This window comes from Apium graveolens, chromosome 7 (genome assembly GCF_009905375.1).
Source record: "Apium graveolens cultivar Ventura chromosome 7, ASM990537v1, whole genome shotgun sequence".
Taxonomy (NCBI): domain Eukaryota; kingdom Viridiplantae; phylum Streptophyta; class Magnoliopsida; order Apiales; family Apiaceae; genus Apium; species Apium graveolens.
In genome coordinates this window covers 111,658,208-111,675,259 of record NC_133653.1, presented here as the reverse complement: position 1 = coordinate 111,675,259, position 17,052 = coordinate 111,658,208, and the positions used below count along the sequence as shown (strand labels likewise).

Genomic DNA, 17,052 nt, shown 5'->3' with positions numbered 1-17,052 from the left:
TAAAAAGATATAGTAATTCAAAAGCCAGAATTACCACCCTTAATTAGAGGGCTCGAGTGTGACTTATTAGTGATTACTAACCCCTGTGATCTAGCTTTAATTTGTGTGATAAATAATAGTCTCTTCATTCTGATACTTCACCAAAAAATATGACGAATCCTAACAATATAAATTGTTTTTAGTTGGAACAGAGGGAGCAATGTTGGAATACTTGCCGCTGATTGTTTAGGAGGTTCACGAGTGTGTGTCTAACATGCAAACGAAAACTATAAATTTTCACCCTGTTTTGACAAATCTGGGATTAAGTATACAACAGCCAACCTAATGGACTCTACTTAATTAGTTCACGATGGAGATGTCCTATTAATTGTTGAAATCTTTATGAAAATAATCACATACGAATTATGAAATTCTTCTTCACGTAGGACATTTTTTTTTTATCTTTATGAAAATAAATGAACTTCATTTATTTTAGTAGTTCACTGCTACTCCAAGGAATCCTCCAACTTGCATGGATAAACAATGTTCCAGCAGTCAAATACTTTGGCATCAATAAACATTATAAATGTACACTGAGAGGGTCAGGGGGAGCTTATTATACTTACAGACCTTGACCGGAATCACATGGAATGTATGATGTATCCTATCACACACACATTCCAATCTCTATATTTTGCATTAAACATCACAGATTCAGGAATACATGCATGCATGTGCAATATTGAACACCATATACAGTTTGCCCCGTCCCAAAGGAATTTGCTCTTTTTCCAGCCTGATGACAGTCTCTCTATCAATACGACTCCTGCTCATCTGACCTGGTGTGGCTGAAGTATGCTGGGATGTTAAGTCGGGTTGCAAAAATGCCTATAGCCCGGCCAACCCAACCCATCAACACCCCTAGATGTTACATGTTCTAGCTTGGTTTTAGGTTCAAACTTCTTTTCGTTGCATTATATCTACGCGCCCACTTGCAGAACTTTTTGGACCAGTTTCTGAATGTGGTCCTTGTACTGAACTATCGATTGGGATGCAGAAACAGAGCAGTTATAATCTCATCACCAACTGGTAAGGAACACCACATTGTAGAGCTTGTATCTGCATGTTATATGGCTAAAGAGAATTAATGCTTGACATGGATATGTGCCAACATAAATGAATTATTCCTTTGTTTGACATTTACACATTCTTTTTTATGACAAACATTCCATGACATGCAAATCAACAACTTGGAATTATGTTGGGTCATATCTGCTTGTCATTAGATTTTTAGTTAAGAAAATGCATATATTATATATATACCATATAGTATCAGCCTCATTGACAGATATACAGTAACAGGACCAGCCGACCAGGCACCCACCCACAGTATCGACATATTGTCTAACTAAATCAAGGCAAACAATATTGAGCCAAACATGCAAGGTATATCCCGCTCTTTGACATTAATTTTTTTCTATATATTATCTCGATGCTCAGATAGTATGTTTCTCAGAAGAGTACAGGCTTAACAATGTATTGATAAAAGAAAAATATAAGTCGATTTTTCAGAAGAGTATAGGCTTAACAATGTAATGATTAAAAGAAAACATATACACAAGATCAACAGGAGATCTAAATAGAAAAGCCAAGGAAGTAAACATTAGAAAATAACAAAAATGGCACAAAAACAATGCATATACTGCAACAGAAAGTAGTACGAAGGAGAAAAACAGAAGGAATAACAGAACTAACTACGAAACTCTTTAAACCGAACCTTTATCTCATTATTGTACAAACTGTTTGGAAAGTTAGAATCAAGTTTTTTGTTCACCTATTCAGGATAACTGTTGTATTAATATGTAATTTCATACCAAGTCAGGTTAACAACGCTAAAGATATTATCACAGCAGTGTTTTTTTCTTCCTAAACAACCTACTCGAAGTGATTAATTGGATAGATTGGATTACAGTTTTAGCATAAAGAGAAAACTTCCTACAGGTACTGATGTATATAGTATGTACAACTATTCCATCAAACCATAATTTGTTTCGCAACATTTTGAATTTCGGTTGGAAATAAGGTAACTTTACTTGTATATAAAAATATAAAATTGTTTATTGGACGTGTAGAATTCATATCAAGTGACATTAATTAAGTTCTCATTTGAAATTTCTAAACTTGTACTTTATATGAATGCCATGTGAATGAACTAATTCCAAATCTAAATACATTTGTGCACTAAATTCAGAATTTCATATAAATTTTATGTTCCTACACAGGTCATAAGAAAGTTTGTAAACAAGCGGTCTAACTGAATGTGCATCAGTGCATGCTAAAACAACAGATGAGCAGTTCCTATTTACTTATGACTCAGTTATGCCAACTACCAATAGTGGACACATAAGAGATGGAGAAGAGGGAGACTACATCAGCTCTGGATGTGTTTAAACTTGATATCACTATAAACTAGCACTGCAGCTCAAACTGAGTTTTACAAATCGTTATTTTGCAAAAAAAAACCAAACAATACAAATAGGAAAAATAAATAAAGAATTCCTTGCTAATAATAACTACATGAAGCATGAATAACAAGATACCTAGAGATTTGAAGATGATCGCATGGTTGTTAAGTCGACAAGTCGAGCCTTGGCGCCCAAGTACCTTCAAATTGACTAGTTGACAAGTCGCCCGACTAGTCGTAAAAAGTCGACAAGTAGTCGATATACATATATTTAGAGTAATTATAATATATAATATAGGTTAGCACATGCAATTTCATAATTCTGGTGAAAACTAACAGATAAAACTAACAGAGATGGGTATTTAAGTGTTCTTCTTTTTTGGATAATCATTTTGTACCTGCAGACAAGACGTGAGCTAGCATATTGAAGAAGATTATTAACAGCATATAGATGACCGATAAAGCACAAAAAGGCACCCTTTGTAAGCATAAAAAGGAGCAACAAAGAGCGTGCTAAGAAAACAAGGTTCCTTTTATATTCAATGATTCAGCTATTAGCTATCGGTGTGGTTGGCTGTATAATAGTAACAGAATGGTATAAGAAGGGAAAGCATTGCTGTTCTGTTTTAGCATCTTAGCATAATTTTCACTATAATGAAACAAAAAAAAATTGATACAGCCCAAACTGCAATGTGTAGCTATCAAGAATCAGTATAAAGTACAACACAAAAACATGCTTCTGATTGTCTATTTAACTCCAAGTGCACATCTAATTCATGACAAAGAGGAAGATGATATAGTAAAAATGCAGGGGAATCAATTATGGGTAGCTACCCTTCGGACAGGATCACTGAGCGATTTTGACAATATAGTTTTCTTCTCATTGTACGGATAAAACAATTAGAATAACATTATATCATAAAGTAACCATGTAATAGCAAGACATATATTGATTTAATTTATTCGATTAACATCATCAACAGAAACATATTTTTAGATCACAGTTACGAATGATGTTCATATTGTGATTTATGTTGGTCTATTTTGTTCCGGGTCTGCTTGTTGGACTATGTAGCATAAATTTTATGGCAACTATAATTTATGCTAAAGATCTGAGTCAGGGAAAATAAAGGTGAGATTTTCAGAGCTGAGATTATACTGCAGGATAACATGCTGCAACTTTGTTAGTCATCAATGCATGGACTTATATATGGAAGCCCCGATAAAGTTGAAAGATTATACAAATCTGAATTTTTATATAAGCTAACTACTTGTTTCATAGAGTTCATATACAATTAACATTTGGAGAACCTAACAGTAAGTAGTACATGTGACAGAAAACCTAAACATGAATTTTTTTTATTAAATTATTAAAATTTCAAGGGTGAAACCCCGTTCTTCCATATTTAAAATGGATATAACTATATAAGGGTTATCAGTAATGGGAATTCAACTTAAAAAGGTGTAGCCTTTGATCACTATATAAATGAGAGGACGTCATCGTCTTTCTCAGATTTTTTAGTTGGTACTTGCAAATACTTATTTGCTCTGGTAACCAAATCTAAAAGCTAAGGTTTGGACCTTTATAGGAAAGATAATACAAAGAAACAGACATAAATCAGGAATCTGAGATATGATATTTTCAATTCTTCAATTTGCAAAGATAAATAATTTAAATTGTTCTTAAAAAGATCTTAAACAGGAATGTTTGTACTCCAGATTGGCACCATGACGAGAGAATTGTCGAATATCTATATTTTGGTTTAATTTTCCTAAACCTTGTAGTTTTAAAGGCATCATGGAGAGCAAAGATGGTACTGGTTTTGTAAATGTATATTAACCTCTTTGCGATTCCGGGCGCAAAGTATTCTTTAAGCTTGATTTGATGGTAGTCTTATGAACTGAAAATTAAACAAAACGAATTGTAATTGAGAAGAGGAACATGAAAAAAGAAGGATCTGGAGATGTATGTATTAAGTGTTCAGTACATTAAACTGGTGAACCAACTAAGAAAAAAATAAATTCAAATATGTTGGAATACAAAGATTTATGATGATTTCCAGAATTCAACGCAACAGAATAATAGAGTTCAGATATTGCAGAATGCAGTTGATTCAGATTTTCCAGGAGACTATTTCTCAGGATTAGGTTTGTTAGAGTTTTATGTATATCTTGTTTATCTGGATAAACCTTATCTCAAACAAACCCTATCTTATAAATCAAGTTTAAATCTCTCAAGCCTTATCTTTACTTGATTTATCTTTTTCAACGTACTAACAGATTAGTTTCAAAGTTTTATTCAAATATTTTCAAACAAACTTATCTTCCAATCTTATCTTGTGTTTGAAAATAAATCTGTTAGAACTTTGCTTATAAATACAACTCTTCATTTCAGATTTGTAGCTAACACTTTCACGAGAATCTTTCATCATCTGAAATCATTTTCTTGTTTCATACCCGAGATATTCATATCCAGAAAAACAAGAAACCTAGTTTGAGTTGTAATCAATTTGTTTATTCTTGTACTTGTGTATTCATATCCACTTTGTGCCGGGTTGTGGCAAGCTTGATTTCAAAGTATAGCAAGGTAGCTAGAAGGCTAAGGAATAGCAGTGGGCTAGGTAGCAAGGTAGCTTGGGAAAGGGTTTCTTTCAGGTGCTATATTTGTAATCAAGGAAAAGACTTTAAGTTCTTTTATTAAAGTTGATATAATACATTCTCTATGCTAGTTGGCATGGGGACTTGGATGTAGGTCATAGACTAGGTGTAGGGGCCGAACCAAGTGAAAACTTCTGGTATTTTTACTTTTCAGTTTTCAGCATTCTGCATTTTATTTCTGTTATCTATTTTCTGCAGTGTAATTGAGACTGTCCCATACCCTGTCTCATTTGTAAACGGACTGTCCCATTTGCATAAGAGACTGTCCCATTTGCCTTGACAGTTATAATATTATTTTATCTATCGAGCCATCAAATTTCATTTGGTATCAGAGCAGGTGCATTTAATTCTCTTTTTAGTGTTTATTTTGCTAGCGATCCATGGCTCAACCAGATAGGTATTCAAATAATTATCCACCACTGCTTCATGATGCTGAAAACTACAATGACTGGAAGTTTCGGATGAAAATCTTTCTCCAGCGTGATGCATTTGAATGGGATGCTGTAGAAAATGGTTTCACAATTCCTATGAAAGAAGGGAAGCCAAAATCTCTCAAGGATCTCTCTCCCGAAGAAGTGAACGCAATGAATTCCAATGCTAAAGCTATGAACTCACTTCTCAATGGCATGGTAGCTACAGAATTAAGAAAAGTTTCAGCATGTACTACTGCCAAGCAGATTTGGGATACGATCAAAGTCAGCCATGAAGGCACGTCTAAGGTACGTGAAGTAAAATTAAGTATGCTAATGAGTGACTATGAAGGTTTCAGGTTGGAAAGAGATGAAAGCGTGCGAAATGCTCAAGGGAGGTTTCTGACATTGATGAACTCCATCTCACTTCTGGAAAGGATCATTCCTCAATCTGAGATCAATAGGAAAATCCTCAGAGCAATGCCAAAGAAGTTTGCTCCAAAAGTTACCATTCTGCAGGATTCAACACTGCTTTCGACTATGGATACTCTAACACTGTTCAGTGAATTGGAAGAATTCGAAAATCAGCTACGTAGATATGATGAAGAAGATGAAGCTCCTCGTAAGAAAACTCTTGCACTTAATGCAGATGCAGATGAGTCTCCTGATGATTCTGATGAAGAGATTGCTCTTCTAACAAAGAAGTTTCATAAATTTCTTGCCAAACGGAATACTTCCAAACGACCTATGAAGTCACAGTTTCCGAAGAAGGACTTCAAATCTAATCCGAGCAAGGAGGTTAAAGTGAATCAAAGCAAGGATACTTGTTTTGAGTGTGGAAAGAAAGGACACTTCAAAAAGCACTGCTACAAGCTGAAGAACAAAAAGAAGGCATTAATTACCTGGAGTGATGATGAATCTGATGTGGAGATCGATTCAGACGATGAAGTTGCTCAACTTTGCTTTGCTGGACTAGAGGACAACTCCAGTGATAATGATGAGGTACAGAATATTAAGTATAATTCAAATATATCTTCATCTATTTTAAATTTGCAGGTTCAGGTTAAGAAGTTGAAAGAAAAGAATGCTTATTTAAAGCAAGCTTTAAGTGAAGTTCTTAGTGAAATGGATGACCCCATGAAGGAAGAAGCCCTAGTTGCCGAGAACAAATCACTGCTCCTCTGCTACTCCCTGCCATTCCTCCACCTTCAGTTTTTGGTATGACCAGAGAAGAATACAAGGCAAAGATTTTTGACTGGCTTCGTGAAAGGGACGGGAAGGCACCAGCTCAGGACGCTTTTGACAAGCTATTTTCAGAGTACGGCTCAGCTCCAGTGTTTCCTCCATCCCAGAACAAGGCTTCTGGTTCAGGCAAAGGCAAAGCTCCAGTTCATGTTGATGACGATTCTGATTAGAGACCCCTTTTATGATGAAGGGGGAGAAATTGTTATGATGTTATGTGTGATGTTATGTGTTTTAAGACGTTTGTTCATTTTGGTTTTTCAGACTATGTTTTTGCTGGGTGTGTTGGTGTTTGAACTTTGTTTTTGATGGGGATGTTTTGGATGATTTTGTGTGTTTCTGTTGGATTGATTTCGTGATGTGTTTAGATAACAACTGGACATCCTGGTTTATGGATGGGTTGTTATGTTTTAAGTGTTTAATGTTTGAGACTGTCTCTTTTATGCATATTGATCTTGTGTCTCATTCAGTCTTTAGTTGTCTCATTCTCATATTGATTGCACATATTATAAACTGCAATATATTCTGTTGTATCTAACTTTGTTTTACAGGCCTTTAGTGTTTTTGATAGGGGGAGCATTTATGTTCTCTTTGTCATCATCATAAAAGGGGGAGAATGTTGGAATACAAAGATTTATGATGATTTCCAGAATTCAACGCAACAGAATAATAGAGTTCAGATATTGCAGAATGCAGTTGATTCAGATTTTCCAGGAGACTATTTCTCAGGATTAGGTTTGTTAGGGTTTTATGTATATCTTGTTTATCTGGATAAACCTTATCTCAAACAAACCTTATCTTATAAATCAAGTTTAAATCTCTCAAGCCTTATCTTTACTTGATTTATCTTTTTCAACGTACTAACAGATTAGTTTCAAAGTTTTATTCAAATATTTTCAAACAAACCTATCTTCCAACCTTATCTTGTGTTTGAAAATAAATCTGTTAGAACTTTGCTTATAAATACAACTCTTCATTTCAGATTTGTAGCTAACACTTTCACGAGAATCTTTCATCATCTGAAATCATTTTCTTGTTTCATACCCGAGATATTCATATCCAGAAAAACAAGAAACCTAGTTTGAGTTGTAATCAATTTGTTTATTCTTGTACTTGTGTATTCATATCAACTTTGTGCCGGGTTGTGGCAAGCTTGATTTCAAAGTATAGCAAGGTAGCTAGAAGGCTAAGGAATAGCAGTGGGCTAGGTAGCAAGGTAGCTTGGGAAAGGGTTTCTTTCAGGTGCTATATTTGTAATCAAGGAAAAGACTGTAAGTTCTTTTATTAAAGTTGATATAATACATTCTCTACGCTAGTTGGCATGGGGACTTGGATGTAGGCCATAGACTAGGTGTAGGGGCCGAACCAAGTGAAAACTTCTGGTGTTTTTACTTTTCAGTTTTCAGCATTCTGCATTTTATTTCTGTTATCTATTTTCTGCAGTGTAATTGAGACTGTCCCATACCCTGTCTCATTTGTAAAGGGACTGTCCCATTTGCATAAGAGACTGTCCCATTTGTCTTGACAGTTAGAATATTATTTTATCTATCGAGCCATCGAATTTCAAAATATTGATACTGCAAAGAATCTAAACGTTTACAAATGTATCCAAAAATAATCAATACATACATAAGCGGTAAGCCGGTAACTAACATCCATCTAATGAAGTGCCACTTCAGCCATATTAATAACTACATATATGCTCCTTCTAACAGTGCATACAATCTTAAAACTTGATCAGCTACAAGGAGGGTATACATACCTCACTTTTTTATATTATTGCTTGGTTTCTCGGTTCCATTCATGGATGCAATTTCTGTTGCTGCATCTAGGGTGTGATCATAATGATTGTTTTTTCTCTGATCTAACCAACTGCCACCCTTGTGCAAAAAAAATGAAGTTGAAAGCGACAGTGCAATTTTAAGTAGAATACTATTTAATAAAATAAGATACCAAATTTGAATACGGCATACTTGATTACATGTGAGCATTTGCCTCACTTTAATTTGTGACCTCTATCCGACTAGTCCCGACATCTTTCTTTAGTCCCGTGTCTTTGATAAAATCTCTTAGATCATCAGTTTCCTTCCACATTTGATGCCTCGCATACATATTTGATAAGAGAACATATATTCCAACATTTTGAGGGTCCAGTTCAAGTGCTCTTTGAGCAGCCAATTTACCTAAAGACACATTTCCATAATCACTACAAGCACTCAGCAATGCTCCCCACAAAGAAACAGTGAAGCGGACATTTTCGTAATGTGGAATATCATCAATAAGTGTCCATGCCTTATCCAGCTCACCAGCCCTGCAAAACAAATCAACAAGGCAGCTATAGTGCTCTGGTAGCAGGGATAAACCAGAGCTTTTCATGAACTTGAAATATTCAATTCCAAGATCCACTTGACCTGTGTGACTGCAAGCTGATAAAACAGTGATGAGCGCTACTTCATCTGGCCTGATTCCCTCCATCAACATCTCTTGAAACAATAGTATCACATCCTTATGACTACCATTTCTTCCGTAGACACCAAGCATTGATGTCCACAAAACAACATCCCTTATTCTTTTACCTTCCCTTTCATATCCCACCATACTAAAAACTTGCCAAGCTTTCTCAATTAATCCACATTTACCATACATCTCAACCAAACCACTCTGCAAATACACATCATCTTCAACATCACAAACAGTCCGTAAAATTTTCGCATGCACCTCCCTCCCTAACTTTATCCTGCATTGTCCAGCACATGCCTGTAACGCAGACGTCAATGTAAAATTATCGCAACTCAGACCTAATCTAGGCAATCCTTGCACTAACTTAAGCCCTTCACCCCACATTTTACCTTCACCATAACCCGACAAAAGCGCATTCACACACCAAGTATTCTTCACAGGAATTTGATCAAACATGGAAGCTGCATCACTAAAAAGCAACAATTTGACATAATAATGAACCAAAGCACTACCCACAAACACACTAGAGCCAAACCCAGATTTCTCCACATGGGCATGCATTAACTTCCCAAAGTTAGCATCTTTAATACAACTTGAAGCAGTTAAAGAACTACACACAGCATAAGTATCAATACCAACATCACGAAAATGCATGAAACTACAAGTTTGGACAGCCAAAGAATAAAACCCGTGTTTGCAAAAGTGTGACAAAATGAAATTAAAAGGTAATGGGGAAGCAGGATTAATGTAGTTGAAGAAGTTAGTGAGGGTTATTGAGTGAGTTATATGAATGCAATTTGTGTATGAAAATATGAGCTTGGATTGAAGATTGGTAGAGAAAAAGAATAAGCCTGTTCTTAGAAGGTGTGCATGAAATTTTTTTAGTGCAGAGATGTTTTTAATCCGGGAAAAATGGTCCAAGTGATGTGCAACAAGAGAATCGACATTAGCTGCTGCATACTGGGTGTGCATATTTTTGGCGGGCACAGCTTTCAACAAACGAGGGAGATAGATATATTCTTTAAACTCAGTAAATTTAAAAATAATATAATAAATTAATACATGAATAGCATTTTGTTGTTGGCCCAAACAACAGAGCAAATAATGCATGCCTGTGCGCCGGTTATTGTTAATGTTATAGATTTCGAAAATCATAATTATTTGATTGATATATCGATTTGTGTTTTATTGGACAATTTTTGAAAATCGGATAATTTATTAACGATTTATCAAAAATTGGTCAAACCGGTCAAATCGAACAAATTCTTTTGAACAATTTATCGATAATTTTAAAAAATCAACCAATTTTTATAGCAAGGTTATCGCACATCAAACACGTAGTATATAATATGGGTACAACGTATTAGTGAAGTTGCTGATGATAAGACTGACCATGAGAGTCCATGAAATGAGACGAAAGATCCAGAATTAATGTATTTGGAGCAAAGCAACCCACTAAAGCGGAGGGACTAATTTCACAATTATTAATTAATCACAAGTACATTATTTTTGCTCAAAGCTTTCTTATAAATGGAAAGCCCCCCGTACCTCTTTTGGTCGTCAAAAACATGCAGCTTTTGGAATCATAAACGTGCATGTGACCATGTCTCTGAACAAAGTAGGCTTGTGCAAGTGTTGAACTATAATTGTTAGAATGATCATGGCTCAGGACAAAATCGGTATTTCATAATTAATTGACTCGGGCAATGTAAATCCGGTTCATGTCCAATTTTAAGTTAATTAAGCTGGCTGGAGTTTGGATCATATCACACAATCCAACTTTTAAGTTTCAGAATGCTTTATCTTGAATAAAGGAAGGTAAGACTGCGAGCATGAGAGCATTTATCCACACTCAAAGCCGTGTACAAGAACTATAAATGAGTATGTTTCTTTTCGATCGTCTTCAAATTTTTGGCTCTGGGATCTTTGAGTGGGTTGTTTGGAAAAATAATCTACTTTGAAACTGAATTTGCAAAAGGAAGCCAATACGCCACTTTGGTGTTAAAGTATGCTGCGCCATTTCAAGTGGCGTAGTCTGGTTTATAATATTTTTTTTGCCTCATAATGCAGTAAAAGTCCACTACTTCCACTTTGACAAAAAAATTCAAGAAAAAAATTAATGAAGATATATTTGTTGACACTCGAAAATGGTTGGTTAGAAGGATACGTGAACAAGTATAACGAAGAGTGAGCTTTCGGGTTGTACATAAAATTTGAAAAATAATTTTTTTGCATTAATTTTTTCTTATTTCACAAGTTTTGTAAATCTATTTGAAGTGGGTAAGTTTTATTTTAATTGAAAAATTATATATATATATACATATATATGATTTTCCTACCTCCAAAGAAGGTATTGTGGTAGTCGAGAAATTATTGTGTTCCCGAAAGCCATTTTCATGAATATATGAAAAAAAAAATCATCAATAACGGAGATAGTGTTTCAACCCCGAACAGGGTATCTTAATAACAGTATTGTCATGAATTTTGGGAATGTTATCACAATGAGTCCAGAAGTTTCTGTAATGTTATAGACAAATAAGTGTAATGATGAGTGCTTTTTCATTGAAATGGGGAACAAACTACATTGCAAGTGAACATTGAATAAGTAAACATAGAATGAGAAAAATACATTGAAACTAAATAGGGGATAATGAAACAAGCTGAAAATTTTTAGTCATCCGCAAGGTTAACTACATACTGATCAAACTTTGGATCCGCAACCTTGTTAGCCATCTCATCATCTACATCCCCATCCTCTTGTATCTGAGGGATGTATGCATATGACCTCCCTCCCCATATCCGTGGGTCGAGGCGTACCTACTCCACCGAGTATCACGCGATGGCCACGGGTCGTGGCCCTGAGTGCTATGACAGATGGTACATGTCATTTTACTGTTTACCACTTTTGGAATTTTCTGTTATAATCGCATGGTATATTATTTTATTATTTTTTACCTATTTACATTAGGTTTGGATATATGAGCACTTCACAAGGTTAGCTCCTAGACATCGAGGAAATTATATCATGCGACATCCCCGTGCATTTAGGTAAATAACTAAAGTACAAAAATTCCTCCATTTCATACTTCTCATGAACATAACTTAGTAAAATGCAAAATTGTTTCAGGTGGATGGTCCCAGTGGAAGTTGTACATGTGCAGAGACATTCATATCGTAGATATCGTTACGAGACATGGTTGACTCTTCCTTTATATGGATGCCCTACGGTGACTCTACACCGCAGGCCCATGACATCCCAGCTGACGAGCTACAGCTGATGAGCGCCCCCTCTCCCTTCATATACATGCGTATTGTGGAGTGGTGTTATACTGATCGCGTCACTCGACAGTTTGGTTTTTTGCAGCAGATCCCTAGTGCTTCCCCACACACTGATCATCATACTTTCCATGGCAGTAGTAGTGGGTGGCACTTGAGTATGGAGAATGTTATTGAGCGTTGGGAGAAGCGACATGAGAGCATCATTGCAGCACCAACATATATGCCGAACAGGAGACCCATGTCCGGTGATGGATATCACACATGGTATGACAGAGTGACTCGTCGATACATGATAAATCCCACTCTATGGGCCTACGAAGAAGGTTTTTTGGGTCGTAGGGGCTTCTTTCTATAACTGTAAGTCTTTACTTTTTATTTTCAAAGTTGTATATGGCCTTTCCCCGTCAATTTATGCCCTTCTTTTAATATTTTATTTATTTTCAAACAGGCTGAGGGTTTATCCAATGCTTATCATGAGATACAACGTTATGAGGTGGTAGCTGATGATCCTATTATCGATATTGCATTACAGAGCATGAAAGTTACACTAGATGACACAGGGTTCCATCTCCTACAGGAGAAACGCCCCCACCCACCTCCCATGATGTCTACTAGACGTAGAAGACCTCGTACTAAAGGTGGTAGTACTAGTGTACCTTTTCCTCACCCTAGGCCAGCTCCCTTGGATGGATATGTACCGTGGGGTCGGGCCACGGCTAGGGACGGATCACCTGGACATGCTTTTACTGGATCTCCTTGGGAGCAGACTTCGCAGGGGCATGGATCTACTGTATCTACTACGCATCATACCTATCATGGGCTTGGACAGACTTCTCAGGGGCAGGGATTTATTGGATCTCTTATGGAGCATACTTCTCAAGGCCGTGGATGTACTGGTTATGATAGGGAGCATACTTCTCAGGGCCGTGGCTCTACTGGTTCTCATAGGGAGCATACCTATCAGGGGTTTGCACAGACTACTCAGGATTTTGATGGCACTCATCCCTTTACTTTTCAGCATTCTCAGACTGGTGAGGGTTTCTGGGGTGGGACATATGTCAGTGGATCTTCCTTTTCGACACCGAAGAAGGGTTTTCAGCCATTTATGTCGCATAATACTTTGGGGAATAGATATGCCTCCCTTATCGTTCGTGAGGATGATGATGAAGAGGCTCATGATGTGCAGGTTAGGCAGCAGCCCCCCATAGCGGTGAAGGGCCAAGGGAGGATCTGTCACACCGGTGGCAGGTATTGTCAATGATTGTCGTCTTAGTAGTTAGAACAATTGCACCTCTTTCGTAGGCTTTCTATATGTACTTCATTATATTTGGAACTGTTATTTTAATTTGTATGACTTTTATTTGGATTTTCAAAAATGTAATCAGTAAAAATGAAATGAACAGTACGCTGACTTGTTCTAAATACGCCTCAAAATTCAGACATAGAATTTGCACATTATGTATTACATAAAATGGGAATATGAAAAAAATTTACAACATGACCAAAAAATTACATTAATTTTTAAAAATCAGCAAGGTTAACAACATATTGATCAGACTCATCATCCTCATTCTCGATCTGTTTTTCATTCTCATCTTCCCGAATCTGTAGATATTTCTCATGAGCTTCAACGTACCTTGTTATTAAGCTATCTTCTTGTTCGATAAGGTTAATTTCCATTTTGTCATATTTTTTGTAAACTTCATCCACCTGACGGATACGTTCCTCCTCGGTGAGGGACATATCGTTATAAGCCCTTTCAATCTTCTTTTTATCAACTTTTATTGCGTCCAAGATTTTATGGTTCACCTTTCCATTTGATTTCTTCCCGGTTTCAGAATCTTTCTTTTTCTTCCCACGTTCAACGGATTCAGCAAAACTTAGTTGCCGTATACCTCTCTTAAAATTTGTAGGTGTTGCTTGCCTTTTGCCCTTATCCATTTTATGTTTAATATGATGTATAAACTTTGCACATATGGTTTCAACTTAGATAGTATGAGCTATTTATAGGGCAAAATGACCCTTATTTTAAACATATTTTCATTTTCACGTTGATTTGATTATACTACTTTCACAGTTTATAGGTCCTTGTGCATTCTTACATTAAAGTAAAAGATTGAGTAGTCGAATCAGTTTGAACGAAGTGTACACGGAAGATAATACATAATTTGACCAAAACAACATAACAATATGTAGAATTGACAAAAAAAATTAAAATACTGCATGACAACATTACGATAATCACATCACTAGCAAATAATAAAACTAAACACAAACTTAACAACTAGAAACACTAAACTCATTGTTGAAGGAAAATTTATTAACTTATGGTTGTATTTCTCTTACTCATCTTCGGACAATGAACAATCAGAAACATAATCAGGACCTATACCAAAATGATGATACATCATTACAGTGTGTAGGTCACCGTCCTTGATAAGTGGCATTTTATACCACTTAGAACGTCTTAAAATGGCTTAAATTGGTGTCTTGAAATCAAGTATTTTGTGTATTTAATGCGTTTTTCTAGTGTTTATGCATTTCAGGGTATTAGTTGCATTTCGGGGGAGGAATCATCAAGAATAAGCCTTGGCATGTGTTCACCATTGCGAGAGGAAAGGAATGGGCAGATTACGGCGAAGAAACGGAGCAAGCTTGGAATTTTTCCAGTAGGGTCCTGCGCGCCCGCGCAGCAATGCTGAGCGGCCGCGCAGTAGCCTGCGCGCCCGCGCAGAAATGCTGAGCGGTCGCGCAGGGTCGGGGAAAAAAGCTGAATTATTTTAGACTTCTACTTCTGTGTGGCTTCCAACTTCTATGTAATCTAAGTTTTATGGGACTATTATATAGGAGATTTGAGACGTTTTCATAGAGATTATTAAGGAGATTATGTTTTAGATTGTGTTTTACGCAAGGAGCGAAGGAGATAAGGAAGAAGACCGATTTAGCACACCGCAACGAAGAGGAAGCATATATTCTTGTGATTCTTGTTTCGTTGTAACGTTGGATGCTAGTTTTCTTGCTTTGACTTATTTGCTCTTGTGACGTACTCTGTTTTAATATAATTAGTTTAGTTATTATTTTCTTGTGTTTGTTTATCATGATTTCGTATGAACCCATGATGGCGATGAGTTCTATTATGGGCTAATCGTGATCATGGGGTTACAACGGATTTATTATGGAATTCTTTAGTTAATTGTTTAATACTTTAGTGTGTGATGATTGCATGATATCTAGTATTGGTTGTGCGTATTCGTCTTATGTGCGTCGCGAACATATAAGATAGGGTGTTGATCTCTTGTGAAGCGACGGTGGATATTGAGATTTAGAACTTACCATGCTAGCATAGGTTCATGTACGTTGTGCATGATTAGTGGGTAATTTTAACAGTTTTATTTGCCCTATGTAATCAAAAGGAATAACTTATGCTTAAATCGTTGTGTTGTCAATTTCTGTAGACATATAGGAACTCAACATAATTGATGACTATTCAACTTCTATCTTAATTGTGGATGCTTGGTAGAATGGTATTAGTACAATGAAAGTTGGCTTTTATCAGTTTCGTGTTATTCGATTAATATCATCACTGTCACATGCTAAAGGTAATAACAATGGCTATAGAAGGAAGTAATAATGAAGTTGTGATCTCATAAGTGTTTTATTATTGATAATTTGAAGTGTTAGTTAAGTGGTTAACTAAGTAGTTAATTATAGTTAATATTTGATCAACAATTTTAAGTGTTATCTTAACATTGAGAAGTAATCATACATTGGTGAGTGAGTTTAATTAGACAATAATTTAGTCTGAGTCTCTGAGGGAACGAATTAGAAAGTATTCTATATTACTTGCGAACGCGTATACTTGCGTGAATATTAGTGCGTGTTTTCGCCCTAACAAGTTTTTGGCGCCGCTGCCGGGGACTCGGCGTATTGTTTAGTTTATGTGCTTACCATCATTGGTCATTAGGACTCAGTGATTAGGACGTAGTAGTTACTTACTCTTTTCGGTTGTGTTTCAGGTACTTTAGCAAGCGTTTATGCAAACTCGTTCTCGTGCTCGCAAGAGGACTTTAGATACAACTGAGGAGACAAACGCAGTTCTTGATATTCCGGAGAAGTTAGATTTTGAGGATTCGGATTCAGGCGCTGAGCAGAAAGAACCAGTAAACATGGGAGATCGTATTGTTCAAGCTGATCCAGCTCTTATGGATTTTTTTTTGGCCTAAAATTGATGATATTCAGTCAAGCATCCTTCATCCGGCTATTCAAGCTAACACCTTTGAAATCAAGCCGGGCACTATTCAGATGGTGCAGAATTCTGTTTCTTTTGGAGGAGCGGCAACTGAAGACCCCAACATGCACATAAGAAATTTTGTCGAGATCTGCAGCACTTTTAAGTATAATGGCGTGACTGATGAGGCTATCAAGTTGAGGCTTTTCCCATTCTCACTGAGGGATAAGGCTAAAGACTGGTTACATTCTGAACCAGCTGGGTCCATCACTACGTGGCAAGATCTTGCGCAAAAGTTTCTGGTGAAGTTTTATCCAATGGCAAAGACTGCT

At 36.3% G+C, this 17,052-nt stretch overlaps 1 protein-coding gene across 2 annotated transcripts; it reads right to left on the bottom strand.

Annotated features, from left to right (window-relative positions):
* Window positions 1-474: 474 nt before the first annotated feature.
* On the bottom strand, window positions 475-10,219 carry LOC141673058 (putative pentatricopeptide repeat-containing protein At1g03510). Of its 2 annotated transcripts, XR_012555791.1 has the most exons (4): window positions 8,727-10,219; window positions 8,516-8,633; window positions 2,580-4,344; window positions 475-1,098 (listed from the first exon to the last, which is right to left on the bottom strand). XR_012555791.1 is itself a non-coding variant. In XM_074479797.1 (2 exons), exon 1 carries the CDS (start codon window positions 10,183-10,185, stop codon window positions 8,755-8,757), a length of 1,431 nt encoding a protein of 476 aa, XP_074335898.1. In that variant the 5' UTR covers window positions 10,186-10,219; the 3' UTR covers window positions 7,821-8,633; window positions 8,727-8,754. The 2 variants fall into 2 exon arrangements, 1 of the variants encoding a protein (XP_074335898.1); XM_074479797.1 differs by lacking the exons at window positions 475-1,098; window positions 2,580-4,344 and having other exon boundaries at window positions 7,821-8,633.
* Between the last annotated feature and the right edge of the window lie 6,833 nt (window positions 10,220-17,052).

What these genes read in the sequence shown, in the direction of transcription:
- LOC141673058 (XM_074479797.1), bottom strand. Translation starts at nt 10,185, where the DNA reads ATGCACACCCAGTATGCAGCAGCTAATGTCGATTCTCTTGTTGCACAT.